This window comes from Oenanthe melanoleuca, chromosome 18, assembly GCF_029582105.1.
Source record: "Oenanthe melanoleuca isolate GR-GAL-2019-014 chromosome 18, OMel1.0, whole genome shotgun sequence".
NCBI lineage: Eukaryota > Metazoa > Chordata > Aves > Passeriformes > Muscicapidae > Oenanthe > Oenanthe melanoleuca.
Window position 1 is genome coordinate 7,248,916 of NC_079351.1, and position 27,849 is coordinate 7,276,764.

The 27,849-nt window shown below is 58.4% G+C and overlaps 1 protein-coding gene across 4 annotated transcripts; it reads right to left on the minus strand.

Annotated features, from left to right (window-relative positions):
- Positions 1 to 390: 390 nt before the first annotated feature.
- On the minus strand, positions 391 to 18,994 carry RHBDF2 (rhomboid 5 homolog 2). Of its 4 annotated transcripts, none has more exons than XM_056505890.1 (19): positions 18,916 to 18,994; positions 9,959 to 10,065; positions 8,253 to 8,402; positions 8,062 to 8,168; positions 7,620 to 7,812; positions 7,335 to 7,547; positions 6,683 to 6,808; positions 6,323 to 6,456; positions 5,893 to 6,105; positions 5,669 to 5,780; positions 5,263 to 5,337; positions 4,792 to 4,953; positions 4,552 to 4,652; positions 4,031 to 4,094; positions 3,812 to 3,906; positions 3,543 to 3,618; positions 3,104 to 3,204; positions 2,747 to 2,900; positions 391 to 2,196 (listed from the first exon to the last, which is right to left on the minus strand). In XM_056505890.1, exons 3-19 carry the CDS (start codon positions 8,376 to 8,378, stop codon positions 1,777 to 1,779), a joined length of 2,472 nt encoding a protein of 823 aa, XP_056361865.1. In that variant the 5' UTR covers positions 8,379 to 8,402; positions 9,959 to 10,065; positions 18,916 to 18,994; the 3' UTR covers positions 391 to 1,776. The 4 variants fall into 4 exon arrangements, with proteins under 4 accessions (XP_056361865.1, XP_056361864.1, XP_056361866.1 ...); XM_056505889.1 differs by lacking the exon at positions 18,916 to 18,994 and adding an exon at positions 18,399 to 18,502; XM_056505891.1 differs by having other exon boundaries at positions 8,062 to 8,402.
- Between the last annotated feature and the right edge of the window lie 8,855 nt (positions 18,995 to 27,849).

A 27,849-nucleotide genomic window follows, 5' to 3' on the forward strand; every position in this document is an offset into this window, starting at 1 on the left:
TTCCTGCCCTGCTCTGATCATGACCTCACCACAATGGCCAGAGGGAGGGCACCAGCTGGTATGAGGGGAGCAATCCAGGACCGCCTGGAGACCTCAGCCTCTAGGGAGAAGGAGCAAATCCAGCCTCAGGTCATTCAGTGAAGGGTGGGGATAAAGGCAGGGGTGACTCTGCCCTCAGGCAGGATCAGCAGGTTCTACAGATCCAAGTGTTTTTCTTCTTCTGCTTGAGACCCTCCAAACCCTGTCTCCTCCCAGGGAGGGGCTTGAGTGGCCCATCAGGGCACCAGCCCCAGCTTGCCCTCCTTCCCTGCCACACCAGCCATCACCAAAACCCCACAAAAGTGCTGCGTCCCCAGGCCCAGGAAGGGAGAAGAGGCTTCATGCATCTCATTAAATACAAGTAGAAATTTATTAAGGGGGCAGGGAAACCCACAGCTTTTAAAAAAAGTATCAAAAAGAGACAAATGAGGTGAAGTGTCTTGTCTTTGGCTGGAGCAGCAACTGGAGGGACAGAGGGGGGCTGAAAACTGGCCCAGGGTGGAGGGAGGGATGCAGGGATGGATGCAGATGCTCCTGGACTCACTCAGCAAGTGGTTGTGGAGAGGGAGCCAGGCTCTCAGCCCTTGAATATTCATCCTAGGACACCCTAACTGGGGCATTCCCACCTGCCCCCACTTAAAAGCACTGAGGCCTCCAGCACCAAAGCAACACATCTCAGGGGAGAGAGAGCCTGGCACCAGCCTGGGTCCAAACCAGCCCAGAGGGGTCACCTGGACCCCAGGAAGGACCTGCCTTCGTGCCATGGCTGGTGGGAAGCAGGAGGAGATGCTGGGGAGAGCAGCCCAGGGCTGGGGGTAGGTGGGAATGTGCAGCCTTGGGCAGGGAAGAGGGAAGGTGACTGCCCCATCCTGGACCTCTCCATCTGACCAGCACCACTGCAGGAAGGGCTCCCTGGGTCTCCATGCTTTGAAAAAGGGAAAGGGGAAACAGCAGGGACTCAAGGCAGAAGGTGGGAGCACCAACAGCTTCCTGAGAGGTCTGTGGGCTCCAGAAGCAGCCACATGAGACCCCCAGAGGGTTTTTCTCCATGTCTGCCTCCCACCATGGCACTACAAACCTGGTCCTTGCCACCTCTCACCTTCCAAAAAGAGAATTTCACTGAAATAAGGAAAAGAAAAGCCCCCTGTCCCAAGTCCTGCCTCTCCATCCAGTGAGGAGCCAGGTGGGAAGGCACAAGCCTCCTTGGGGGCCTCAGGGGGAACAGGACTGAAAAATGTCTTTGAAGCTCAGCTCTGAACATCTTGGAGCCACGACAGAGACTCCAGGGAGCCCAAAATGGGGAAACCCTGGGCCTAAAGAGCTGTGGATAAAAAAAAGTGCCCCTGCAAAAAGGGGGTTGTGTTCACAGTATGAGCTGCAGGGCACTGAGGTGGGATGGGACCCCAGGCAGGAAGGGGCACAGGCTGGAGACTTCAGCAACTTCACCCCAGGACTGGGAACCCAGCCTGGCCATGGATACACCAAAATCCCACTTCCCTCAGCCCTTTCCCCACACAGGCAGCAGCCAGAGTCAGTCCCCAAACCAGTTACAGCTTTCCAGCATCAGGAGGGAACCCCAAAGGGGTTCAAGGCTGGGCTGCATCCCCAGCATTGAGCTAGGGGTACCCCAAACCATCCCTGAGGATGGAGCCATGCCCCATCCTGGAGCAGCCACCACCATCTCCCACAGGCTGGGGAGGACCCACCCCACGGAAAACATCACTCCTGCCGGCAGGGTCAGTGCAGGACCTGCTCCAGCCCGTACTTCTCGCAGAACTTGCTGGTGAAGGGCAGGCAGGTGAGGTACTCCACCCAGCGCCAGTTCACGGGGTACACGTAGAGCCACACCACCAGCGAGGCAAAGAGCCCCAGGAAGACCAGCAGGGACACGATGATCATGGCGCGCTTGCGGTACTTGTCCAGCGTGCCGAAGGTGATGTAGGGCAGGAAGGCGAAGGACAGCAGCAGCCCGCTGAGGAAGCCAAACAGGTGAGCGATGTTGTCGATCCAGGGCAACAGGCCACAGATGAAGAGGAAGAGGACGATGCCGAAGAGGTTGAGGAAGGCTTTCCAGGGTTTCTCCAGCACTTGCCAGCTTTGGAAGAGCTCCACGAAGAGGCAGGCCAGCAAGCCGAACTGGGACCCGGCGGGGCCCACCTGCAGGGATGGGCACTGTGTCACCTCAGACACACCCCCTGTCCCCCAGGGATCACCCCCTCCCCTAGAAAAGTGCATTTGGCTCCTGCAGGCCTGTGCAGGATGTCTCAGGGGCTCAGGAGGATAAGGAGGGGAGCAGGGTGGTGCTGTTTTGGCAGAGATGATACTTTGTGTGACTCAGCACCTAGACAGCATCACCCCCTCCCAGACCACAGCCCATTCCTGGCACACCCTGGGGGAATTAGGGCCCTTGGCATGATCTCATTTAAAGGCTGACAGGGTTTGGCTGGCAGCAGATTAGCCATCTGCCTGCCCAGGGACCCCGCACGCTCACGGACACGTGGTGACATGTGACACACATGGCATGTGCCAACACCACACGTGGGGCAGGGATACCCCCTCCCCCTCTCCCTGCAGCAAACCCTGCCAGGGGGTGAGAATCTGTGCTCCAGCCCCTTCCCCAAACCTCTGCTCAGAATGGGGATGGAGAGGGGTGCCCTTTGGTCCCTGGGAGCTGACAGGATTTGGGACAGAGCTCCCAAACCCTCACCTCTGCCCTGTAGGGCAGGAAGATGGCACTGGCCAGGTTGCCCGTGATGCCACTGAGGATGAAGATGATGGAGATGCGATGCCAGCCTGCCAGCTTCTCCAGGTCCCGCAGCACCGTCATCTGGAACGTCACCGACACCAGGCAGTGGATGATGCTGGGGGAGAGGCTCTGTGTTAGTGACCCCTGCCCAGCCCTCCCACCCAGCACCCCAGGGCACGAGACAGTTCACAAAACACCCACTGAAGGTACCTATCACTGTAGTCTGGGAGTGCCCTTCCCTCTTTTCTCCCACCCCATCCCAAGGGACACTCCAATCCCGTTCCCCCATCCCTGGGGACATGGGGGGCTGTGGCTCACCCAGCATGCAGGAACAGGGACAGCCACAGGCGGTAGAACTGGTCAGGAACCTCTGGGTTCAGGAAGGGCAGGAGCCCACATACCTCGTCCAGGCAGTGCACCTGCAAAGGCAGCAGGGTCGTCCACAGAGCCACAGGGAGCAAAGGATGGGTCACAGGGATGGGTTGCCAAAATGTCATGTGGCAGCTGTGAGGGGATTCTGGATGGTGTGGGGCACCCACACTGCTGTGGTGCTGGAAAAGATGCCTCCAGCAAGGTGGGCACAGCAGTAGGAGCCCAGCCAATAGCTGGGCAAGCCCCTGCACTTTGCATCACCCCTTCTCATACCCATCCCAACCATGTCCCACTCCTGGTAGGATACTCTAGAGCCCCTTGGCACCAGCATGGCTGCTAGCATTGCATCCCACACGCCCTGCCACGCCTCCCTGGCCCTGCTCACCTGCGAGCAGAGCGTTGCCTCCTCGTGGAAGTAGCCGTGCATGAAGTCGCAGTACTCGCGCGTGGTGATCTCGCAGCTGCCAGGGGGCAGGAGGGGGCTCGCTGGGGGCAGGGCACACTCAGGATGCTCCTGAGTATCCCCCTCTGCTCCCAGCCTGCTGCCACGGTGCTTCCCACCCCTCAAGGCTCTGTGACCTCCCTCTCCCTCTGGACACTGATGGGACAACACAAGGCAGAGCCAAGCCAGGTGCTCCCTTTGGCACGACCCACCTGCCCTTGGTGCCGATGCAGCAGGGCCTGCCCTTGATCTCACAGTCCAGGTGGGCAAAACCTGTGTGGTTGGTTTTGGTCTCGTAGGTGCAGATCTAGAAGCAGGAGGCAAAGGAGCCCTGGTCAGAGCCCAGCCCAGGCTGTCCCTGCAGCCCCATGCCAGGCTCATTGCCACTGCCACCATGGAGTCACCAGCTGACGGTGGCACCAGGCTCTTACCGGCCACTTGGTGATGTCATCTGGCCACACATGGGGTGGGTTGGATGCTGGCTCCTCACATGTCCTGGCAGGAGGAAGGGGGTGAATCAGGTGGGTTCCCCCAACATGTCCCCCCTGCAGACCAGGAGCCCCCTCAGGCACTGACATCTCTGAGACCTGCCTCGGTCTTGCCCAGCAGTGGGTGCCCTAAAACACCCCACGGCAGCTCCTTCTGCTGGTGAACTCTGCAGAACTCAGAGCTGCTGCACAACCCCACTGATGCCCATGGATGTTCCCATCCCAGCAGGACAGGCCAAACAACACAACAGCATCACCTGCTGCTGCCTGTGTTTCGGACAGGCCCTGCCTCAGTTTCCCCACTGATTCCCTCTTCTTTATCACTCTCCTACAGTGTCCAAAAGCCTCTCCCATCCTCTTGGACTACAGGATTCAAGGCACCCAAGCTGGAAATGCAGCCCCTTCTGCTGTGTCCCCCACACAGCCAGGTGACCAGGCCACCTCCACCCAGCTGCTGCTTCTACCTGGGGTCCTGGTGACACACAGCCCCCGAGGTGCGCTTCTCTCCTGAGCCCATGGCTGGTGCATTGCTGCTCGGCCACTTGATGAACGTTGCCAGTGTCTCCTGCAGGGAGCACGGAGAGACTGAGCATGCAGCAGGGAACGCACGGCTCTGACCCCACACACATCCTGCCCTGGTGCAGTGCAGGGCTGAGATGGTGTCCCCAGGGATCCCCAGCCCTTCCCACGGCAGGGGCACACACCGAGCAGTCCTGTGGCAGGGTCTGGATGCAGCCTGAGTTGTCGTTCTGCACACAGCAGCCGGAGCCGCGCTCCCGGTCGCGCTCGCGCTGGATGAGCCGCTCCACCTGCCGGTCCTTCCGGATGCAGGGCGAGAACTTGGCTCCCAGGTGGATCAGGTCGATCTAGGAGGGAGATGCCAGTAAAGGAGATGCTTTATCTGTGCACCTCCCTTCACTCCAGCCATCCCCAGGGAGAGTTTAGCAGGGGCAGGGGTGTCCACAGGTGTCCACAAGGGTCTTATCCCAGCGGAGAGAAGAAGGACCATCCCACTGTGATGCCACATGTCCCAGTGGGATTGGGGCCAGGACAGCAGGCTGGAGTGAGGAGCTCTGGCCCCCTGAGGAGAGGAGCACCTCAGAGAACCCCTCAGTTCAGGGCAGGGGAAGCAGAGGGCATGAAACCAGGGGCCAAGGGTCTGGCACGGTCCTTACTGAGCTGGGCCCGATCCAGAAGTTTTCCTGCTGGATGTACTTGACACTCTCGTAGACACCCTTGTTCCTCAGCACCTGCCAAGAGCGGTCAGGGTCAGCTCCCACTGAAGGGGAGAGTGCTGAGGAAGTGCACCCCTGTCTCCCTCCACTCAAAAGGAGATGAGCAGCCCCTTCATCCAAGGGGAAGCGCTGCTGGGTCCCACCAGCAAGGCAGGAGAGGGGAACAGCTCTGCTCCCCACCACACATTTCACTCCAACAGGGTGCTGCTCTTCCCCTTGCCCTACCTAATTCACAGAGCCTTTCAAACGCTGGAGCCCCACAAAGTGTTCCCAGTCCTTGCAGGGAGCATGACACCATGGGACACTGGTGGTTACAGTCCCCCCAAAAGACAGCTCTTAAACTTACTAACTCTGTCGTCACGTGCTGGGCGAAGCCAATGGGGGCGATGCCGTAGGTGCCGATGACCAGCAGGGTGATGAGAATGTGCACAAAGGTGATCCAGTACGTGAAATACGGCCTGCAGGGGACAGGACCCAAACTGAGCTGCGCAAAGGGGCACTGCAATCCCCCAAACCCTGATCCCCGAGCACTGAGGGGGACACACGTCTGAGTCGGGGTGCCACCCTCACCGGTGGCTGTCGGTGATCTCCAGCTGGGACTGCACGATGCTGCTCAGGCTGCGCCGGTACGTCCTGTTGAGCCACTTGCCCACCACGCCCAGCCCGTAGTAGCGTTTCTTGCGGTCGAAGGCGAAGTGCTTCACCTTGGAGGCGATGCGCCTGCCGCGCCGCGGGGCCGCGCCCGCGCTGCCCGGCACCGAGCTGAGCCGCGCCCCCTCCCGCCTGTGGGGAGGGGAGAAACCCGTCACACCCGCCAAAAACGACCCGCTGAGAAACACCCCGTGGCCAGAGCCCTGCCCCGAGATGGGGCTCTGAGCACCTCCTGGCTCCATTCTCTCAGGATCACTGTCTAAGTGCCTGCTGCCCACAGCAGGGAGGGCTGGGGACGTTGTCCTGCCTGCAGCCTCAGGGACAACACCTGCTGAGGGTTGGTACTCACAGGGTGGGCTGCTCCACCTCAGGGGACACCTTGGCATCCTCCCCCACCTGGTGCATGCGTAAGTACGTGGCTGATAGAGGAGGAGACTCAAAGACGTCATCGGGCATGGAGTATGTTTCATCGTGCATGTCCATCTGAAAAGGGGATGGATATGTGTCCTTTGATATGTGTGATGGCTCAGAAGCCCCCTGACTGAGCACTCCCCTGGCCATCACCAAGGCTGGGGCACAGCAGCCACTGTCACTACTGGGTGGAGTGCCAACACAGGGGTCCTTGTGACAGCCCTGTCCCACACCCAGCCCCTGTGCAGGGCACTGGGACACGCCCCAGCTCCAGCAGCCAGCATGGAATGTCGCTTGCCTTACTGAAGAAGGATGAGTCCAGGGTATCAGCAGCATCCACCATGTCCTCGTCCATGAAGCTGGGGTACAGGAAGCTCCTCTTGCTCCTTTGTTTGGGAGCCAGTGGCTCCAGGACAGAGCGCCCCTTTGGCAGTGCAAGCAAATGAAGATAAGCAGCCAGAAGCCCTCAGTTTCTGCAGCACTGAGGGTTTCTCAGATCTTCCCTCTCCAAAGCCAAGTGGCAAGGATTAAATCCCAGTCAGCCACCATAGCCCCTTGTGTGGGGAGGAACTGGCAGAAGATGCTGCATTTAGCTCCTCAGAACCTGCACTGGGCCATGTTAGTCAGCGTGACAAGTGACCTCTGAATTCATCTGTCTCATACCCACAAACCTATCCCCAAGGTTTGCCCAGGACTCCTCAGAAGTAAGAAAATTGCTGTAGAGGTTTCCTTGCCCCTCAGCAATGGAACCCAGAAATTGTTTTGTTCTCAGATTGTCCAATTTTCACCTAAACTTCTACTTTTAAGTAGGTCTCAGGTCAAAACACCAATGACCCTGGAGAGACAGCAGTCTCCATGCAAAGCAAACAGCCAAGAAACAAAGACGACGGGTGAAGAACAGAACGGAAACCCAGCTTAGGAAGATGATCCCCCTCACTCCCAAAACTCACACGGAGAAGGGCTGCAGCTGCCTTGAAGCTCATGTGGGCGACAGACTCCCTCTTCCTGCGGGGCAGGCGGCCGTAGCCCGAGCGGATGCTGTTGAAGGACGCCAAGGACACGACGCCGGGGGTGAGCGGGGGCAGGACGTGGTGGGGCGTGTGGGGACGGTCGGTCTCGTCGGGGTGGCGGAAGGGACGGCCCCTGGCCAGCGGGTCCACGATCTGGGCAGGGAAGAGGCGTCAGTGCTGGGAGAGCAGGGCTGGGAGTGGCACCCCTCCTCACCCCAGCTCTACCTTGGGCATCTTGGCTGGCTTGGGCGACTCGGTGGCTTGGAAGGAGGGCACCTCCTGGCTGGGCAGCTCCATGTCGCGATAGGCAGGCTTCAGCTTGCCGTACCTCATGCTGCAGTGCTGCAGGCTCTTGCGCTGCCACTGCTGCCGCTTCCCCTCCCAGTCGCTGCTGACGCCGAACCACTGCGCTGTGCCCCTGCACACACGGCTGTCACACAGCTGGACCCCCACACCACCATGGGCACCACCATTCCACCCAGGCAGGCGGTTGGGGTGTCTCAGCCCAGCCTGCAGCAGTTTTGAGCAAAAGGGAGTGAAGTGATTCTCGCACTCCCTTCTGAGACACACCTCCCCAACCCCACCCCAATCCTCTGCCAGCACCCACGAAGTTCTGACACAGCCCCTGTGAGTGACCCAGGCTCGGCTGCAGCTGCCCTGCGCTCACCTGCGGATGCTCTGGGACAGGGATGTCTGCCGGCGGAAGCCGGGCCGGCGCTCGGGGCGCGGCTCCTGCAGGCTCCTGCTCTTGCGGTAGATGGGCACCTTGGAGGGCTGGAAGGCAGAGCAGGGCATCAGGGACAGGCTGGCACCAGCAGCCCCCCAGCACGGTGGGATGACCACAGCTCCACCACTCACCTCCCTGCGGGCACCGTCCTCCTCCGCCTCCCGCGGGGGGATGACGATGGACAGGTTGGGGGGCTTCTTGCTCTGCAGGCGGCTGCTGCTGGAGCGGCTGCCCCCGTTCTTGTCCCCCGCTGACATCTTGGGCTGGTGGTGGTGGGCAGGCTGGCAGAGTGCAGGGAGTCAGCCACAGAGGGAGAAGGGTTCCCCCAGGAGCTGCTGTGTGAGGAGAGGCTGGGTCCCAGGAGGAGATGGAGCCTCACCAGTGGGACATCACCAGACTGAGCCCCCTGTATCCCTGGCTGTGCTGGTGACACCAGCTGCTGCATCCCCAAAACCCACATTCCATCCCTTCCATAAGGAAGGCTTATATTAACCACTCACTCCCAGTCTCCTGGGAGTCACCAACTCATTCACCTGCTGGAAGTAGGACAGGGATGACAACAGTGACCAGGTCAGAGCATCCCCACCATTGCAGCCTGTGGGACACCCAGGGTTCACACCCGGCCAGGATGAGCCTCACCATGTGCCTCTGAAACATGGGGAATCCCAGAAAGCCCTGGCCAGGGCCATGGCACACAGCTGCAGCACATGGGAACACCAGCCCTCCCAGTTTAGCAAGAGAGCCAAGGGGAGATTGCAGGGGGTGTCTGCAAGGAGCTCCTCTTGCCTGGGCAGGGTGGGAAGGGAGGGGATGCACAAGGCCTGAAAACACCTGATCCACATCCCCACATGCACCACAGCTCCCACATGGACCTGCCACGTGGTGGGATGCCCCATGAAGGGGAGATGCAGGACATTCCCCTCTGGCACGTGCATGCACACATCAGGCTGGGAGACTGAATCCTCCCTGGCACCACGTGCAAGGAGAGGGAAGCTTAACAGCAAAGATGTGGTTAATTCCTCAAGAAATCCCCTCCCAAGGGTCCCTGCAGCCAGCTCTACCCGGCAGGGCTTTGCAGAAAAAGTAATTCCATCTGAGTGCAAGAGAACAAGTCCCAGATCCTACTAGGGATATGAGGGCAATCAAAAGGGAGGCACAGCCCTCTCTGACCTCTTCCCGTCCTCCTTGACCATGTGCCAGTGCCCAGGGGACTCACACAGGTGTCACAAGCATCTCTTGCTCCCCAGGACAGCCACAGCCATGGGAATGGTGTCACCTGCCTTGTTTGCACAGTGCCACTGGCTGCAAAATGCCAGCTTGATCCACAGGCCTGGTTTCTCTCCCTGCCCAAGATCCCAATGACCAGACTCCCACAGCTCTGCACTCCTTAGGCAACATCATTTGAGCAACCAGATGAGTGACTGAGATCCCACCAGCCCCCTCTGCAAGAGGATCCCATGGTCAGCCCATTCCCAAAGCAAGAGTCAGGCACAGGGACACTTCTGCAGCTCCCTTAGCACTTGAAGTCCTGAACATAATCCTCCCCTTAGACCACACCACAAGCAAAGCCTGGCTTAAGTAACATGGGGTGCCTAAGGGATCAGCTTCATGGGGATACAGGAGTCCAGAAGCAGCTCCCCAGGGATGGGAAAGCCTGGAGTTGGCAGCACTAGCTGGGATTGCTGTGCTGCATCAGTTCCTGGGCCATGTGACAGCCTCTGCTCCTGCATTAAAACAGGAGCTGGGCTCCCTCTTCAGCACCAAAGCTGGGAGCAACCAAATCCCAAATGTCCCCCATGGGCTCAGCCAGTGCTGGTCACCACGAGCACCTCCTCACCTCATAAGAATGCCAGGGATCCTGTGCAGCGATGGCAAACACCCAGGGCAGCCTCCTCTGCCTCCGTCCTTCACGCACGGGAGCCCTGGGACACGGCCCAATGCCTCCTGCGGGGAGAGGCTGTGATGGAAAACCACGCATGGCAAAGCAGGCAAGGGCTGCAGCAGCACCCTGCATGGGGGAGAGCTGAGCTCAGTGCTCCCTAGACCTTGGGGACAGGGCTGCAGGTGGCTGGACACCAGGGACAGGGCAGCAGCAGGAGGAAAAGCCCCCATTTACAGCAATGCTCCATGGCAGGGAACAGCATGGGGCAAGCAGAGAGCTTTCCCCTGCTGCTGCCAGGCAAAGCTCTTGGGAAGCAGGACACCCAGGAAGTGCAGGCATGGAACATGAATGCCTTACTGGGTATTTCATAGCTGCTAAACTGGGAGAGTGCCAGCTCCAGCAAGTAAAACTTTCCGTGCTGCTGGTGAGCTGGAGACTCTGTTTGTTTTCCTCCCAGGGCAGCCAGCAATGAGCCCGAGATGGCAGCTGCTCTGGAGAGCTGGGAATGGGAACACGCTGGGGTCAGAGCCATCCCTGGGGCACCCTCATCTTCCTCCAGCTCAGAGTGGTGAGAACCAGCACAGCCTGAAGCACAGAAATTGCAGCCAAACTCTTACACAGCCCCACTCTTACACCCCCATCCCCAATTGCTCCCATCACACCCTGGACAGCCCCAGATGTCTGTGCTCCCCAGAAAAACAGGTTTGCAGCATGTTTAAAATCCTGGTCTCCCCATGCAGGGAGGGCTGGCCTGGCCCCCTGGGGTGACTCAGTCCCGGGCAGCTGGCACAGCCCGGCGGGCACCTGCGGTCCAGTCACGGTCACGGCGCGGCCGCAGCGCTGTCACGGCTCTGTGCATCGGCACTTCTGGCATTGAGCACGGGGGGAGAAGGGCAGTGACCCCACAGGGCTCAAGGCTCCTTTGCCACACAGGCTGGAGGCAGCAGCCACCCCCTGAGCACAGATCAGGAGCCTTCTCCTGTGCCAGGCAGAGAAATCCCCAGTGGACGGTGCTGGGAAGGTGTTTTCCAGCTCACCACGTGTCTGCTGCTGGCATGCTCAGTGTGGGAATGGCCAGACAGTGCCTCCATCCAGAGACAGCCTGCCCCAAGCTTGGCTCCCTAGATCCCCTGTGCTCCCAGGTCCCTGTCACCCCCCAGCCCTGGCATGGAGGGCTCTGCCACCAGGAGCACGGCTCCCTGCCTGGCAGCCCTGGCATCAGCCACCCCATCACAGGGCACAGCTCGGCTGCAGGTCCCCAGGGAGCCCCAGCCCAGCCCTTGGACACTCAGGGTGGACGTGGTGGCTTTGTCCCAGGGACAGAAAAAGGAAGTGAGAGGCGACTGTGGAGCTGGCACGGGGGCATGGCTGAGCACATGCCCTGCTGTGGGGACAAGGCAGGTGACAGCAGCAGGGGGTGACAGGCATGGGACTTGGCAGCCACAAGCATGTCCTGAGCTTGGTAGCAGCTGTGCTTTGGGCTGGAAGAAGGGTCCTGGGGGCAGCACTTTGTCACTTCAGTCTGGAAAATATCTCCACATGCTGGGGCTGCTTCCATTGTTGACCCTCAGGGAGAGATAAATGAACAGGGTGTGGAGGGAGGACCACCTGGTCTGGCTGGTAAGAAGAGATACCCACTATCACCATCTCCCCTCCCAAAGGTCTTGACCACTGAAGGCCACCAAAGCCTGACATCCAGCAGCGAGGGACACAGTCAACAGGGGGGTGAAGTCCACACCCTTTCCCAAGAGGACACATGGGCTGGGGTCACTGGGGAGCAACTGGGATGAGGTTTGAGCCTTGAACCAAAAAAGGCTCAAGGAAGGTGACCAGGGCTGGCTCCCAGCCCCAGGGCAAATCACAAGGACTGATCAGAGGAAGCACACCCAAGGAAGAAAGTGATGGAAAAAATGATGTGGTTCATACAAAGTGTGACTGCAGGACACACTGGGATGGTCCAAGCAACACAAAGGGACCATCAGCAAGGCCAGGAAAGCAGAACTGTGACAGCCAAGCACAGCCACAGCACAGGACAGCAGAGACAACCCTGCAGAGCAGCCCTGGCTGCAGGGGAGTGCATGCAGTGGGTCATGGATGCTTGGAGAAGGATCAGGATCTCTCTCCCTGAGCTTGCTGGCACTGTGGAAGGGACATTACTGGAATAACCATGTCTCCAGCTGGTGCAGTTCAGCTGGAGGAGAAAGCAGCTCTGAGCCACCCAAGGGTGTGGGGCAGGAGTGGGACCCCCATGAACACCCATCACCCTGAGCACAATGAACCCACCTCCACAGGGCAGTGAGAAAGGGGCAGCAATGCCACAGAGCCCCATAAACCCTGGCAGCTTCTGCAGCTGCTGCTGGCACCCAAGAGCCCATCAGGCAGAGCTGCTGCTGCCCATAAATGATTCACAAGCACGTTAAAGACCTCTCTCAAGGCTGGAGCCCTGTTAAAAGGTGCTCCCAGTTATTAAGAGCTCTGGATAGGAAACTCAATTTGTGCAACTGCTCTGAGCATCGAGCTCCTGCAGACTCACACCCGAGCAGAGACCCAGCACCTTCTCTGCTTCCTTTCAAAAAGCTTTTCACCATTTTGCAGTCTCAGGTCTGGAAAAAAGGAGCCAAAGTACAAACAGCTCTTGAAATAAAAACATATTATTGGAGAAAAAAAAAGAAAAAAACTTCCATTTTTTCCCCACATGTCCCAACCCTGTGACAACGGAACTGGATGGCAAAACTGTGAGATGCAGAGTTTCACTCTGAGTCCTGAGAAAGGCCCTCTGAGCTCACAGGGTATGGTTAGCTGCCCTCTCCCTTATCACAGAGCCACAGGGTCAGCATGGACACCCACAGGGGCTTTAATCCACGTCTCCCTGATGGCTGGGGTAGGAAGATGGGCTATGGATGGGTGTGAGATCCTGTCTGATCCCTGGGGCGTGCAGGCAGCCTGCACACACCTCACACCTCACCCACGCCACCACCAGAACATCCTCTCCCATTTTCCTCTGTCGGGAAGGACATTGGGCAACGGCAGCTGAGCTGGGAACACGCCCCAGGAGGAAGGGAAGTGGCTGGGGAGATAGAGCAGGGCGGGCGGGGGAGCTGTGCTGGGCTGATAAGGAGAGCCCTGCAGTGGGGAGGGACACAGGGACACTCACACACTGCTCACCCCTGCAGCCTGGGCTCCCCAGCAGTCCTGGGTGACGCCATCCCTGTGGGCATGGCGAGGGAAGGATTTGCCTGCAATGCCTGGGAAGGAGTGGGAAAAGCCACGTGGAGGATTTCCCACATGCCAGCCACAGCCCATTTCCCACTCTCATTAGCTCTTACCAGCACAACAACCCCCACCCACCCCAGCAGAGCCAGTGCTGACACCCAAAGGCTTCCCAGCCTGCTGGGCTGGGGTCCCTGTGTGCCACTGGCCACCCACCCACATCCCCCCATTTCCCTGGGGTGCACACACACCCCGACAGCACAGCAGCCCTGCACAAACCCTGCTCTGCCTCCTGCAAAGGCACACTGGCGTGGGGACCCTCAGCCCTTGTCCCTTCCTCAGGCTGGAGCTGAAGACAAGTGAGGAACGAGCCCGTGGGGACTTTGAGTCACCCCAGCGGCTTCGGGGACAGCAAAGGGCCAAAGTCCCCCCGGGGCGAGGGAAATGCAGCAGCTGCAGAGAGTGCAGGGGGGCTGCTCCACGGGCAGGGGCACAGCACACACAGGGAAAGCTCTTTTTTGTTTCCTCCAGCCTACCAGGATTGATTTAACTTAGGTTTTACCTAAGAACTGATTAATTACTCAAATCTACTCCAATTCCTTATTAGCTTGGCTTAAACACAGAGTGCACAGACATGATGGTGCAAGTGTTTCAGCCCTGGCTGAGGACTCCCAGCTCGGTATTTACCCAAGGGAAGGGGACAGTGTGCCTGCAGGCCATGTGCCTGCCATCCCCATGCTGCAGGTCATTTCCGAGTTCACTCCCACTTCCCTCCTCGAAGCAAAATTCTTTGTATGAAAGGTTAATGGGGCTGGAGGGGACACTCCTCCCTCTGTTTCTTTTGCTGAACGCTCATTCTTCCAGCAGCTCTTGGTGCCAGGGCTCTGGCTGGGCTTGCACACTTCCCCAGTGCCCTGCTGCCTGTTCCAGAGCACACTGAGCCATCCAGAGCAGCACAGGGCTGGCAGAAATGCCCCATGTTTGCAGAGGGTTCCCCTGCCCGAGCTCTGACCATCCCCACGCTGTGTGGGATGCAGCAGTGGGAGATGGTGCTCAGCCCTGTGCAGGAATTTGGCTCATCCCAGGGACGAGAGGAGCCCTGGGCTGGCAGCAGGATGAGCTCCCTGGCTCTGGGAACAGACTCCTTATCTCAACACAGCCTTGGATAAAGTGCTGACAGCCCCTGTGCAAAGGGGGAGTCTGAGTGGACACCAGCAGCCTCCTCCTTTCCCATTCCAGGGCCAGCAGCTCCCTTAGGAGAGGGGAAAAGGACCTTGTGGTGTCCCTTTGGGCTGTGGATGGTGACACCTGTGCTGGCAGGGGCTGGAGGCTGTGCCCCAGACACCCCATTAAGTCTCAGGGCTCCTCCCTCCTCCCAGCCAAGCGTGGGTGGGCCACTCCTCGGCTTCCTTCCTTTCACTCCCGATTTCAGGAGGCCTGAAGCACCCAGAGCTGCACCCTGCAGAGGAAAGCCCGGCTGGGAACAGCTCATCCCCATCCAACACAGTGCAAGCAGGCACAGGGAATCCTACACTCACTGGTGCCTATGGAATGTGATGCTTTCCCACCACAGCATCTCATGGACCTGTGCCAGCCAGGCACTTTGCAGCCTCTCAGCTGCCAAGAGATGGAAATGGGGTCTCCTGAACCATCTTCACCCTCCTCCTGCCTGCTATCCCAGCCCTGGGATGCTGCACCCATGGGAAGCCATGCAGCTCAGCACAGGGGCTGGAGATGCTGCTTTTTAAAGAGCCACCTCCATGTCCTGCCCAGGAGAGCCTGGACTGGGTTAAGTGACCACACACAAGAGGCAACTGGTTATGGGATCACCCTTGGAAAAGCAGAGCTCTGGTGACACATCCCTGCTCATTCCATGGAGGAGCTGAGGCCAGGCAGGAGGGCTGGGGATTTGGGGATTCCCCCTGGCTGCCCACAGGCACAGAGTGCAGCCTTGGGGCTCACATGTAGCTGGGAGGTCACTCCCACCCCTGCCTGGTGTTCCTGCAGGCTGGCAAATTAGAGGAATAACTCCATCAGACCCCCAGCACAAGCTGCAGCATGACACACAGGGAGTGAAGGCAGCCCTATGGCATGGGAGGGGACACTGGCACACTGGGCACCTTGGGGGACACCAGCCACACCTCTTCTGCCCCAAATGAGTCTGTCCGACCAGAGGAATTACATCAGGAAATATTTCTTTCAAGCAATAAATCAATAAAACACAAACCAACAGAGGCTGCTCAAAGGAAGGTTCCTGGGAGCTGCAGCAGCCAAAAAAGGCACCTGCAGGTGGGAGGGATGGTCCTGTGGGATGGCTGTAAGGCAGGAGCATCCACTGAGGGAGCACACACACACACCCAAATGGGTCCTCAGGGCTAGACATTCAGCACAGACCATGTGCCCTCCACACTGGTGTGTTTCTACCTCTCATCCACTGTCAGCAGCTTAGGAAAAGGCCAAGGAGCATCTCTGGGCACTGTCCTGCTCCCTCCTGCCCCATGTCCCACTGCAGCCTCTGGCAGCACAGCATCAAGTGGGTTGGTTTATACCTGCACCCCCAAGGCACAGCCACAGCATCAACCCTGCTCTTGTGGCTGCACAAACCATCCCCAAGGTGACAAACTGCAGTTTCACTGGACTCCTCTGTGCTTTCTGACTCCTTTGTGGCATTTCTTACATGGGGAAACTGAGGCACTGCCATCCAGTAAGGCTCCCTCACCCTGCTGCAGCTCCACAGGCAGGGAGCTGGCTCCTTCTCCACTGAAACCCACACAGCTCTCCCAGTTTTAAGTTCCTGGAGGACAAGGGTGGAGGAGGAAGCCCTCACATGCAAACCTCATAAATATTTGCTCCCCTGCCCTCCCAGAGCAGTCATTTAGGGGTTGTCCCTGTTCTGTGCTCAGCTAAGGGGACCAGCACCCTGCAGTGCTTGCCCTTGGAGTGTGAGTCCCCAAGGATGAGGGGGCACAGGGGTCCTCGGTGGTGGGCAAGCAGAGGGCAGGGCTGGTCTGGGGTCCTCCTGGGTCTCTTCTCCACCTTAAATGCCTCTAAGACAAACAACTGCCTTTTTTTTTTTTTTTTTTTAAGTAACAGGGATTAAGTAGGAAAAAGGGGCAAAGGTTTCCTCCATACCCACCAGCACACACAGAGCTCTCCAGGACGACTCAGAGGCCAGGAAATGGCCATAACTCAAAGCACTGCACGCTCCCAAATGACCACAACTCCTGGATTCCTGTAATTAAAAGGGACTGTGCCCACCCCCGTGGGAGCTTGTTGTGTTATCAGACATCTCACGGCCAGCAGGACAGCAGAAACCAGAAGTCATTAGGTAAAAAGCTCCTCAAGAGGAGGAGAGTTCATGATCCCATCACTTGTGGGCTCATGGAGATCTAAGTAATTAATTTTCAGCTTTCACTAATTGACTCCTTCAGTGCTGGGCCCCTGACAGTACCAAGCCTGCACTCACTCCTCTGGGTCAGGTCCCTGCAGGACTCCCAGTGCCCATGGGAAATGTGGAAATGCCTCACGTTGGTGTGGGCAGCTCTGCAATCCCCCACCAGCTGGTTCTCCATCACCTGTCTCCTACTTTTTTTGGTAATGAGCTCTGTTCTGATTCCTGGTTGTCCTAAGGGCTGTTAACAGCTCAAGAACAACTAAGGGAAGTAATAAGGATGTATTTGGGGGATCACTCAGCTTCACTGTAAGAGCTGAACAGGAGCAGCACCCAAGAACAAAACACAGACCCAGAGGACAGCCACGTGCTCATTTTGCATCCCACCCCAAACACAGCCCACACTGCCCAGGTCCCCCAGTGCATCCCAAAGAGTGCATTCCCCCTGAGGCAACCCCAGCAGTCCCTTCCCCACCGGATTCACGCCCCCCTGCTCTGCATCCCCAGCATCCACAGGCATCTATTGTTCCTGCTGCTCTCACACTGAGCACTCACACGTGCATCTGAGAGCCAACACCAGGCTCAGCCCCATATGGCAGAATTTACATCAGGGCTGCGTTGTGGTGTCAAACCCCACTCTGTGGTTTGCCCTTTCTCACTTGCAACACCTCCAGGTGCCCCAGCACAGCTGCCAGAGAACCCCCACAGCAGGGAAGTGGTAGATGGTCAACACTTACAGCAAAGGGGAGCAGGGCTGGCAGAAACCCTGCCACATGAGCAAGCAGCAAAAGGTGCTGATCACCCCACAAACTGCAAAGGAGCTGGGAAGGGCAGAGCCCAGGTGCAGCAGTTGGGAGCCCAGCTGTGAAGCCAGAGCTGACCAGGGTAGCACAGGCAGCTCTGGTTTCTCCCACACTCAGTTGCAGTTGAACCCTCCAGCTCGTTTTGGAGGTGGGACAATTCCAAGCTGGTTATTTCCCACTTGGGGAAAAGGCAGGAGGCAAAGGAGGCTGCTTCAGAGGGACAATGGAGGGAGCTGAGTGGGCAGCATTTCCTTGCTCAGGATAGCCATGGCTCTCTGGTGGGCTGCACTCCCCAGTTCCCCAGCTGGGTTGGAGGCTGTGTGCCCAGGACAGCAGCAGTATGGTGAGTTCACCCTGGAAATCCCCAGCAGCAACCATCCAGGGACTGGGAACGTGCAAGCAGGAGAATGTCCTGGCTCCTCGTGGCCAGGATGACGCCACGCTGGGGAAGAAGGCGGACACTTCCTCTTGCCACAGGGACCCAGCAGTGACACTGCGGCCTCTCAGGTCCCCTTTCCCCTGCAGAACGTGGGCCTGGGGGGCTGAGTGAGAACTGCAGGGTCTCAGATCACCGTGGGCACCACAACCCGGCTATAGGAAGCCTGGAAGGACGGTCTCTGCCCGGCCCCGATGGCCTGGCAGCAAGGCAGGGCAGGATGGGGTAGAGCTCAGCCCCACCCCTCTGCCCCAAACCTGGAGCACCAACAGCAGAAATCTGACTAAAATATCCACGCATAGCGCCCCTCTGCTCCCGGCGGGACGCACACACAGGCGGAGGATGACCCGACCTCGCTGCTCTGTAAGGGTTTTGTTCGCCTGCGAAGCGCTGGTGGCAGCACTCGCTGAGTGCTCACTTCAGAGCACGTGCGAGAGTCCCAGAGCCCTGAACCAAACCTCAAACCAGCTACAACAACAAAGCCGCGGCGGGCGGGAGGGCAGGGGGATGCTCGGGGTCGGGGACCCGGCCCCTCCGCCGCCCACCTGCCCTCACCTGCGGGGTCCGGGCTCTGCTGCTCCCGAAGGGCGCCGCTCACCTGGGGAGGGGGAAAACCAGCAAACACAAACAAAAACCACCCGCCCGCCTGGTTATCGGCGCCAGAAAGTAGGTTAGAGCTTTCCTCCCTGCCTCGGCCGGGCAGCGGGCAGGGCTTTCCCTGCGGCCGGGTCACCCCGCCGGGCACGCACCCACTTCCCCCTGTGATGGAGAGGAGGAGGAGGAGGAGGAGCGCGGCCCCCGCCATCCGCCCCGGAGGCGCCGGGCAGGGCGCGGGGCACGGCCCGGGCAGGGGGACCCGCGGGGCGCCCCCCCGCCCCACAGAGGGTCCGGGGTGGGCAGGGACAGCGCCCAGGCAGCGCCGCGGGGCCGGGCCGGGCCGGGCCGGGCGGGAGGCGCGGGGCGGAGGAGGAAGCTGGCGGGACGCGGCGCTCACAAAGCAGCGACAAACCGGGCGGGCACGGAGGCACCGGGACCCCCGCCCCGCTCTGCTCCCCTCCTGGGCCCCGCTCACCTCGGCCCGCTCCGGCGCTGCCCCGCCGCCGCTCCCGGTGCCGGTGCCGGTCCCGCGGCAGCGCCGCCGCCTCCACCTGGGCCGGGCGGGGCTGGGGGCGGGGCCGGGGCGGGGCCCGGCAGGGGCGGGGCCGGGGCGGGGTCTCCTCCCGGGACCCTCCCGCGGTCCCGGCGGGCGCCGGTCCCGTCCGTGGGGAACCTCCCGTGGGGGATGAGCCCCTGCGGCCGCCCCGGTTCCTGCCCGCGGCACCGGGAGCTGGGACTCGGCACCGCCGGTCCCGGCACTCTCAGGGCTGGGCGCTATCGGGACCAGCCACTAGAAGAACTGGTCACTATCAGGACTGGCCACTGCTAGGACCCGTTGCTATTAGGACTGGTAACCATTAGGAACGGTGACTATTAGGACTGGTCAGTGTAAAAACTGGTCACTATTAGAACCAGCCACTATTAGGACAAGTCACTATTAGGACTAGTCAGTATTAGGACTGGGCGTTAGTGGGACCAACCACTGTAAGCACTGATCACTATTAAGACTGGTCACCTTAGGGACTGGTCGCTATTAGGACTGATCACTGTTAGGACCAGCCAGTATTAGGACTGGTCAGTGTTAAAACTGCATGCTTTTAGGACTAGGCACTGTTAGGACCAGTCACCATAAGAACTAGTTACTATGAGAACTGGCCACTATTAGGACCCATTAATTACTACTAGGACTAGTAACCATTAGGAATGGTCATTACTAGGAACAGTCACAATTAGGACTCGTGGTCATGAGGATTGGTCACCTTTAGGACAGGTCACTCACTATTAGGACTGGTCACTGTTAGGATCAGCCACTCTTAGGACTGATGGTTGTTATGATCAGTCACCATTAGGACTGGTCACTGTGAGAATTGCTCAGTGTTAGGACCAATCACTGATAGAACTGGCCACCATTAGGATCTCAGGCATGGCCCCCTGACCCCACACCCAAGCAGTGGGCGCTCCAGGGTGCCAGGCAGTGTGGCAGGCAGGGTGCAGGCTGGCACAGCCCCTGGGCTCTGCAGGCCCAGGCGTGTCCCGCTGGTGACTCACGGCCGGGCTGGGGCAGCGGGCAGCGGCCGCAGGGCCGGTCCTGTCGGCTCCCACAGCCTGACTCATCCCGGGGCTGGGGGAGCTGCACCTGCTCCATCACCATCAGCACTGGCCTGCTCTCCTTCCACAGCAGCCTCACATTCCCTCCCTGAGGGGAACTCGGTGCTGGCAGGGCAGGATGTGGGGCTGAGGAGAGACCTTTGCAGATCGGGTTTGGCACGGCTGTATTGCTGAGGGGTCTATACAGGACACTATGCCCCGGATTTTGCCACAAAATAAATTCTTGATTCACAACTGGCTACAGGTTCCAGGTGAGCACCTGAATTTACAGCTGGGACCAGGCAGGACCAGGAATTTTATGTCTTGCTACCCAAAACTACAATTTCCCCTTATATTTCTTTTACCTGCACACCCACTGTGCTAAACCTGACCTTGGGTGGTGCAGCCTGGATTCACTGATGGCTGTCAGGGCACTGAGCTCATCCTCTTGTCAGCCCTCTGCCTTTCACGGCTTTATGCTCAGCAAATCTGCTCCTGGTTCCTGTAGAAAGGAGGGTGGAGGGAGCTTTTGGGTCCTGCCGGCTCCTTTGAAGCTGTGGTTGGAAGGGTGGAGAAGGGAGAGCCCAGCAGGTGCCAGGGTGGGTGTCTGGGCACAGACAGGGCTGGGGGTGTTCCCTGCCCGTGACTCAGGGGTGAGCAAAGGGTGAGGTGCAGGTGGCAAGCAGAGACCTGTGCCAAGGTGCCAGGTCTTGCCCCTGCATTTGGGAAGAGGGACAGAACAGCTTTTGGGTGGCATAAAGAGCAGCTGACAAAAACCATCAGGGCCATGGCCCTGCTGCATCCTGCTCCAAGCTTGTGTCCTGTGAGATGTGTCTTTCCATGGGGGAGCCAGGTGGGGTGGTAAAGCCCACAGAGGGGAGAGAGGAGGGTGACTGCCACCTGTGCCAACCCTGCTGGGCATTGGGCAATGAGGAAGCAAAAGAAATGACCGAAAAACCCCAAGGCAGCAATGACAGGGTGTTGTGTCACTGCTGAGAGACGCTCTGCAGGGCACTTCTCTCTGTGGAGAAAATGGCTCCACAGCCTGGCCAGAGTGTCCTGGCTGCTCTGTACACCAAGGAAAGCAGGGAGGGCTCACACACTGTGTATCCCAGTGTTGGGAGGCCATCCTATGCAGGGTGCTGGAAGCCCCCAGAGTGATGTGCTGGGCCCAGGGCTGGGATATCCCAGCAAGAGACATTCCTCCCTCTTAAGCCATGAAACCCTCCATGGTGGGATCTGTCCCCAGCAGCCCAGAGCCAGCAAGGTCCTGCTGTTCACTGCCCACCAAGAAGGGGGCTGCTGCTGGGGCAAGTCCTGTCCCTGGGTGTGGAGGAGCATTGTAGGAGACCTGAGCAGCATCAGGCTTCTCCAGAAACCACAGGAGGGAAGGTTTCAGGGGATTTAAAAGAGGATTTTCAGGGGCAAACTGAGTTCCACTTTCCTTTGTCTTGTACCCTGTAGCAGCAGATGAGATTTGTGGTCCCTTCCAACCCAAAGCATTCTATGTTTCTATTGCTAGTCAGGTATGTTGTAAGAAGGCATGGCAGCTAATTTTCCTTCCCAAGGATGCTGCCTAACAAACCCAGGTGCCGGTGAGGCTGTGACATGTGGCATCAACCCTGTTGTTGTGTTTTGGGAGAGCTGGTGGAGCCTAGAGGCTCCTGCTCCCTGTGGGAAAGGAGCTCTGCATTCTGTGGGTTTGGTCTTCCCCCTCAGCAGAGATCTCCAGCCCTGGCTGGGGGACACAGGAGGAAAGGGACAGTATTATTGGATGTGCTGGAACTGGATGGAACTGGGGCAGTGGTGTTTTGGGTGGTCTCCACCTGCAGAGGAGCTTCAGGAGCTTGGCATCAGCCCCAGCGACTTTTCAGAGGAAGCATCACAAGAATGTTGGGACCAAAGCTCCCAGTTTCCACAGCCTCAGAGTTTTTGTGTCATAAAAACTCCACATCCCATCCCAAGGTTGCAGTCCAAGGTTTTCTAGTCTTTCCAACTTCTTCCTTAAATATCCAGGTTCTCCAGCATTCTTTTCCCCATTATTGGCTTTGTATGAGCCCCCACATGGATGTGAGACCCCTCTGGTTGTCCTGAGTTCCTCCCACACGAAGGCAGAGGGGTTTGGTTTGTGTCCCCGCAGCCCTGGACACCTGTTCCCCACATCCCTTCATCCCCTGGTCTCTCGGGACACAACCTGGGGGAAACAACTGGAGGGGACACACCTTTCCCCATCCCTCACCACCGGTTCGGACCCTCCGTGTCCCCCTCCCACGCTGTCTCACCTCGCCCAGTGTTACAAAACGCATGTCCCTGCTGCCACCATGCCCCGGGCCCTCTGGAAGGCAGCAGAGCCGCCGCGGGGCAGTGCTGCAGCTGGATGTGCCACAGCTGGATGTGCCGCAGCTGGATGTGCTGCAGCTGGATGTGCCGCAGCTGGATGTGCCGCAGCTGGATGTGCCACAGCTGGATGTGCTGCAGCTGGATGTGCCGCAGCTGGATGCGCTGCAGCTGGATGTGCCGCAGCTGGATGTGCTGCAGCTGGATGTGCCGCAGCTGGATGTGCTGCAGCTGGATGCGCTGCAGCTGGATGTGCTGCAGCTGGATGTGCTGCAGCTGGATGTGCCGCAGCTGGATGCGCCACAGCTGGATGCGCTGCAGCTGGATGTGCCGCAGCTGGATGTGCCGCAGCTGGATGTGCCACAGCTGGATGTGCCGCAGCTGGATGTGCCACAGCTGGATGTGCTGCAGCTGGATGTGCCACAGCTGGATGTGCCGCAGCTGGATGTGCCGCAGCTGGATGTGCCGCAGCTGGATGTGCCGCAGCTGGATGTGCCACAGCTGGATGTGCCGCAGCTGGATGTGCCGCAGCTGGATGTGCCACAGCTGGATGTGCCACAGCTGGATTTGCCGCAGCTGGATGTGCCGCAGCTGGATGTGCCACAGCTGGATGTGCCGCAGCTGGATGTGCCGCAGCTGGATGCGCCGCAGCTGGATGTGCCGCAGCTGGATGTGCCGCGCTGCTGTTCCCGGTGCGAACAGCAGAGGCCAGCCCGTGCCGCGCTCCGAGCGGGATGGGAGCTGCTCCAGCAGCAGCAGGGGATGCTCAGCCTCTGCCGTGGCTCAGCTCTGCCTTCCGTCTCACCTCCATCCCACCAGTGCCACGCCGGGTGTCGCAGCTGTCACCTCTGGTGACACGAGGGACCCTGGTGCCTCTTGGTGCTTTGATCAAAGACAGGAGTTTTCCTGTCGGGCAGACTGGGAACTCAGATCTGGTTCTGGGAGGAGTGGAAAAACTTTCTGGATGGAAAAACTTCTCCAAGGTCTTCCCACCAGCATCACAGAGCTGGTGGCAGTGGTGTCCCCCGGCTGTGAGTCATTGTCACCTCCCTGTCCCTGCTGCTCCTCTGCCGCAGCCATTGAGGGGCTGGGACATGGGGACCAGCACCCCCTGCCCACCTGTGCCGTCCTCTGCAGCTGCCCCCACGTCCTGGCACCCCAGCAGAGATGGGGATGCTGCTGCTCACCCCGAATTCACAGCCTGGGCAACTGGGGGACCCCACACCCATCCTCAGAGCCACTGTTACCCTCACATCCTGACTGAGCCACCCTGAGCCACAGATATCAGTGGGAAAATTTGTCCATTTACCCTTTTCAAGTACTGTCTCCTCCTGCCCTCTGGTCCTCCCTCACTCCCTCCTCAGCCAGCCTGCAGTGGGAAAGCTTAAGAAATAAAACAATATCAAATGTAATCAAAGGCAGGCTGGTGGGAGTTTGTCTTCTGGGGTTTCCTCCTCTTTTATTGCTTTCTCAAAGAATAAACACTTGGGAGGACTCTGGAGTGATTTAGTGGAGCAGGAAAGGGCAGGAGGCTGGGAGCTGCCTGCTCCCTCAACTCAGCAAATTCCGCGATTGTCTGACTTTGTGAAATAACCGAGGATAGTCCAGCCTTGAGAATTTCCCTTCTAGCGACTGCCCAGTCGGATAGCGAAGCTGGGAATAGCTCGGCTTGCTGGGGAGCTGCTTCTGCCCCGGCTCTGGGGCTCGGTCGGAGGATGCTGCCCTGGAGAGGAGCCGGGATCCGAGCGGGCGAGCTCACAGCAGCGCGGAGGAAGCGCTGACCTTTGAGAAGCGATCTTGCTCGCCCACTGCTATTTATCCAGCATTCCCAGTGCTCCTCCTGCCGAGCCGGGCGGTGTGCGGGGCTCGGCGCATCCGCGGCGGGCTGAGCAGAGGCAGCAGAGCGGTGTTTGCCCGCGTTCAGCTCCAGAGGGGCTCTGCTCCTGCAGCAGAGCTCCACCAGCCCCAGTCCCGCTGACTGGGGGCTTCAACATCCCAGGGGAGAGAGCAGGGCTGGACTGCCAAGACAGACACTTCCCTATTCCATCCTTAGCAGCCCCCTCATGTCTGCTGGAACCCCTTCCCTCCACAGGCACCCCAGTACCTGTAGGCACAACACCCCAACCCTGCAGGAAACCCCTTCTCTCATCAGCCCAAACCCTCTGCCAACCCCTGATCCAAAATAGAACCACGGCACAGGGAGCTTTTCACGGAGCAGGGAACAACCACTGCCTCACTGACCTCCTCCTCAGCCACCACCATGAGGATTATTTTTAAATCAGGTTCCCAAAACTGACAATACTGTTTCCAGGATCTGCTTCCTGCATTTTGCACCTCTCTACCTGGTGCAGATGTCACCCAGTGCCCTGGCAGATGCAGGTCAAGGACTACATTTTGTGTAGGCAGATATAAAATATATAAAAATAGATTCAATCCTGAATAAAATCATAATTTGCTGGTTGCAGAACCTGAAGTGGTGCACAGCTCTTGGCAGTCAGATGGGGCATGGACTTTCCTAAGTTCAAAATAAAGTAATTTATCTGACCATGCACTGCTGGGCTTTTAGTCCAGCTAATCCTCTACCAAAAAAACAATGAAAATAAGTGAAAGCATTTGTGGTTATTTACTTAAATATCCAAAGAAAGTGAATGAAAACCACACTATTCCTTAGCACAGTATCCTCAAACCAAATCTCTGCTGTATAAATATAAACCATAGCAATGTGGCAGAGCCCGATGATTATTTTATTTCAGGACCTGTTTGGAACACCAGCCTCACAACAACAGAGTCCGTGGGGCAGTTTTCCAAAGCTTTCCCTTAAAGAAAATACATTTGTCGATTAATGAAAAGGATTTATAATAAACAGCAGATAAAGTCCCACCTATTTTGGCTGGGAATGCCCCTGGCAGCCAAGTCCTCGGGTGATCTCTTGGTGTTTGTGAGAGAAGGGGATATTCAACAGGAATGTGGGTTTTTGGTGGTTTGTTCCCCAAGGAGGGGGCGGTGGGTGCTGGTCAGAGAGGGGCTGGGAGTGGCCCCAGGCCAGCGGGGAGCAGGGGGGGCTCCTGCCGGCGCCTCTCGGTTCAGGTGCCCGGAGCATCCCGGGGGTGCCGGGGTGACTGGGCTGGGCTGGGGGCTGCTGGCCGTGGCCCCCACCCCACCGTGTCCCTGGAGCCTTGGGGACAACTGCTGCTCATGGGGAAAGAGTGGATTCACAATCTCCCCCCTCCCTGGGGTCCCAGTTTTTTCTCAGCCACTCTCCTGCTCCTGCTCCTCTCCCCATCCTCCCCCTGCCCCCGGCTTTGCTCTCTCTCAAGAGTGCCTGCGAGAAGAAAAACCCGGCTGTAAATTAACAGGGAGGATTTTTCAGTCTGAGATGTGCACTTCCCCCCTTTCTCCCCCCCCGCAGCGCTGTTATTTCATCTCGGCTGCCAAACTCCCGGGAATTAATCCCGGCCGGCGCTGACAGCGTTTACATTCGGCGCTGCTCAGATAAACCATATCAGCCGCCGCAGCTGAAGAGGAGCCGGCCGCGGAAGCAAGGGCTGCCTCCCGCTCAGTGTCAGCCCCACGGGGCTGCCAGGGGATTTTCCTGCCTTTTTTTCTCCTCCCTGGGGGCTTTGCTCATAGCAAGGAGCCACCAAAACCCCCACACAGGTGAGGGTGGACATGGTGGGGTTCATACAGCAGAGCCTGGAGCTCCTGGCTCCTCTCCTGGTGCAGATAACAGAGGAAGAAGGAACGTGTCCTTCCAGCTGGTGGGAATCTGCAAGCTCTGTCTCCCAAGGCTTCTCACCCTGTGGCACCCCACCCCCATGGGAGCACCTCTTCTTACTGCCAGCTTCCATGGGATGGGGTTTCACAGGAATTTCAGTGGCCATATTAAAAACTGCAGTGCAGTTATTGCATATTCTCTTTCCTGATCTCCTCCCTGCAGCTGTATTTCTGCCTGTCCCTCACAGTGACCTCCTGGCCCTCCCCTCAGCTGTCACCAGGTGCCAGCAGGATACAGACACACGGTGCAGATGTGTCACCTCTGATCCCACACCAGCACCAGGGTGGTGGAGCCATCATTTCCCCAGCTTGTGACTGGTTTGGGCAGGAGCACTGCACCCTGTCGCCAGTGGTGTGGATGGAGGGGCTTTCCCGGAGCTGGGACTAGGAACACACCCTGTGCCATGCCTTAGATACCAAATTCCTCCTCCCCTCCATCTCCCAGCCCACAGAACATCACTGGGGCCATCAAGGGGCTTTCTCAGAGCTGCATCTCCACCAGCTCCCTTGGGTGAAGGGTGGCTCCTGGGGAGCAGCATCCCCAGGCCGGGACACTTGGGAACAAGGTGGGTTTAGCACTCCAGAGCACAGGGCAGTGAGGTGTGAGCCCATTGTCCCAGCCCTGGGCCAAATTTGCAGTGTGGTGTGAGCCTCAGCCTCCCACTGTGTCCCTTCCACCAGCACTTGCAGAGCACTGGCGAGGCCACCGTGTCTGGGTCAGGGTGATCGTCACAGCCACCCTGACGTGACAGGATCTGGGGGTAAATATTAGTATGAAGTGAAGGGCTGTGTACATATTTTCTCCCTGCAAGGTAATGCTGAAATTCCCTGCTCCTTTTCAACAAGCTGTTGGAAAAAAAAGCCCCATTTTAGCACCCTCTGGCCACTGCTGGTCCTGGCTGCTCTCAGCTCAGCGTGCAAAGGTCTGAGAGCTTCGGGTCCCCACTCAGCCTCCCCTCTGCAGAGCTGAATCCTTTTGCTCGTGGTTTCCCAGCTGATGTTTCCCATCTGGAGCAGAGCAGTGTGCAGGCTTTGCTGACTGTTCACTTCCGCCTGGAAGCGTGTACAGGATGTGGCAGAGACTCCAAGGATGGCTTATTAATCACATTAACAACACCAAGTGGTTTTCTACCCCACAAGAAAAGACACAGCAGGAGAAGACAGATTGAACCAGGCAGTTTTCCCCCTCCCCATATGAGTAGGCTCTGGATCCCTTCTCTGGGGTGGCCATGGCTTGTTTGGTTCAGTTTTGTGAAGCTGTAGGCGAAGAAAAAGGTTCCCCTGCAAGGCCACCCTTGTAATTGTGGCTTGGGGATTCCAGAGTAGCTCAAGTGCCTGCCCATGCAAAACTACATCACTCAATTGCTGGTTTTTTTCCAACATGAAGGGCTGGAGAACAACACTGCTGCCCTCAGCCCAACAGGAGAAGTTGGCACTGGGCTCCCCAAGACCCTGAGCTGCCCCCAAGGCACCAATCTCTGCACTGTCCCTCTTGGAACTGGGTCCCCCAGCCTCAGTCCAAAACTGGGATTGCTCCCCTTAAAATTGCTTGTGGGCAGGTGCTGGTATTTTCTACCACCCTGGTGGGATGGGAAAACCCATCCCTGAAAGACTGTTCTGTACTGGGGGTAAAGAGGAGCACGATAAACAGGACTGCTTGAATTTGTTTCCAAGCCTTGTATCCCACAGCAATGGAGTTTATGGGACCACA

Excerpts from the sequence above, each read along its gene's own strand:
- RHBDF2 (XM_056505891.1), bottom strand. The coding sequence starts at position 8,378 with ATGTCAGCGGGGGACAAGAACGGGGGCAGCCGCTCCAGCAGCAGCCGC. Across the intron at positions 3,907-4,030 it reads ATGACATCACCAAGTGGCCG|ATCTGCACCTACGAGACCAA; the intron begins GTAAGAGCCTGG and ends TCCTGCTTCTAG. Across the intron at positions 3,205-3,542 it reads AGGCAACGCTCTGCTCGCAG|GTGCACTGCCTGGACGAGGT; the intron begins GTGAGCAGGGCC and ends CTGCCTTTGCAG.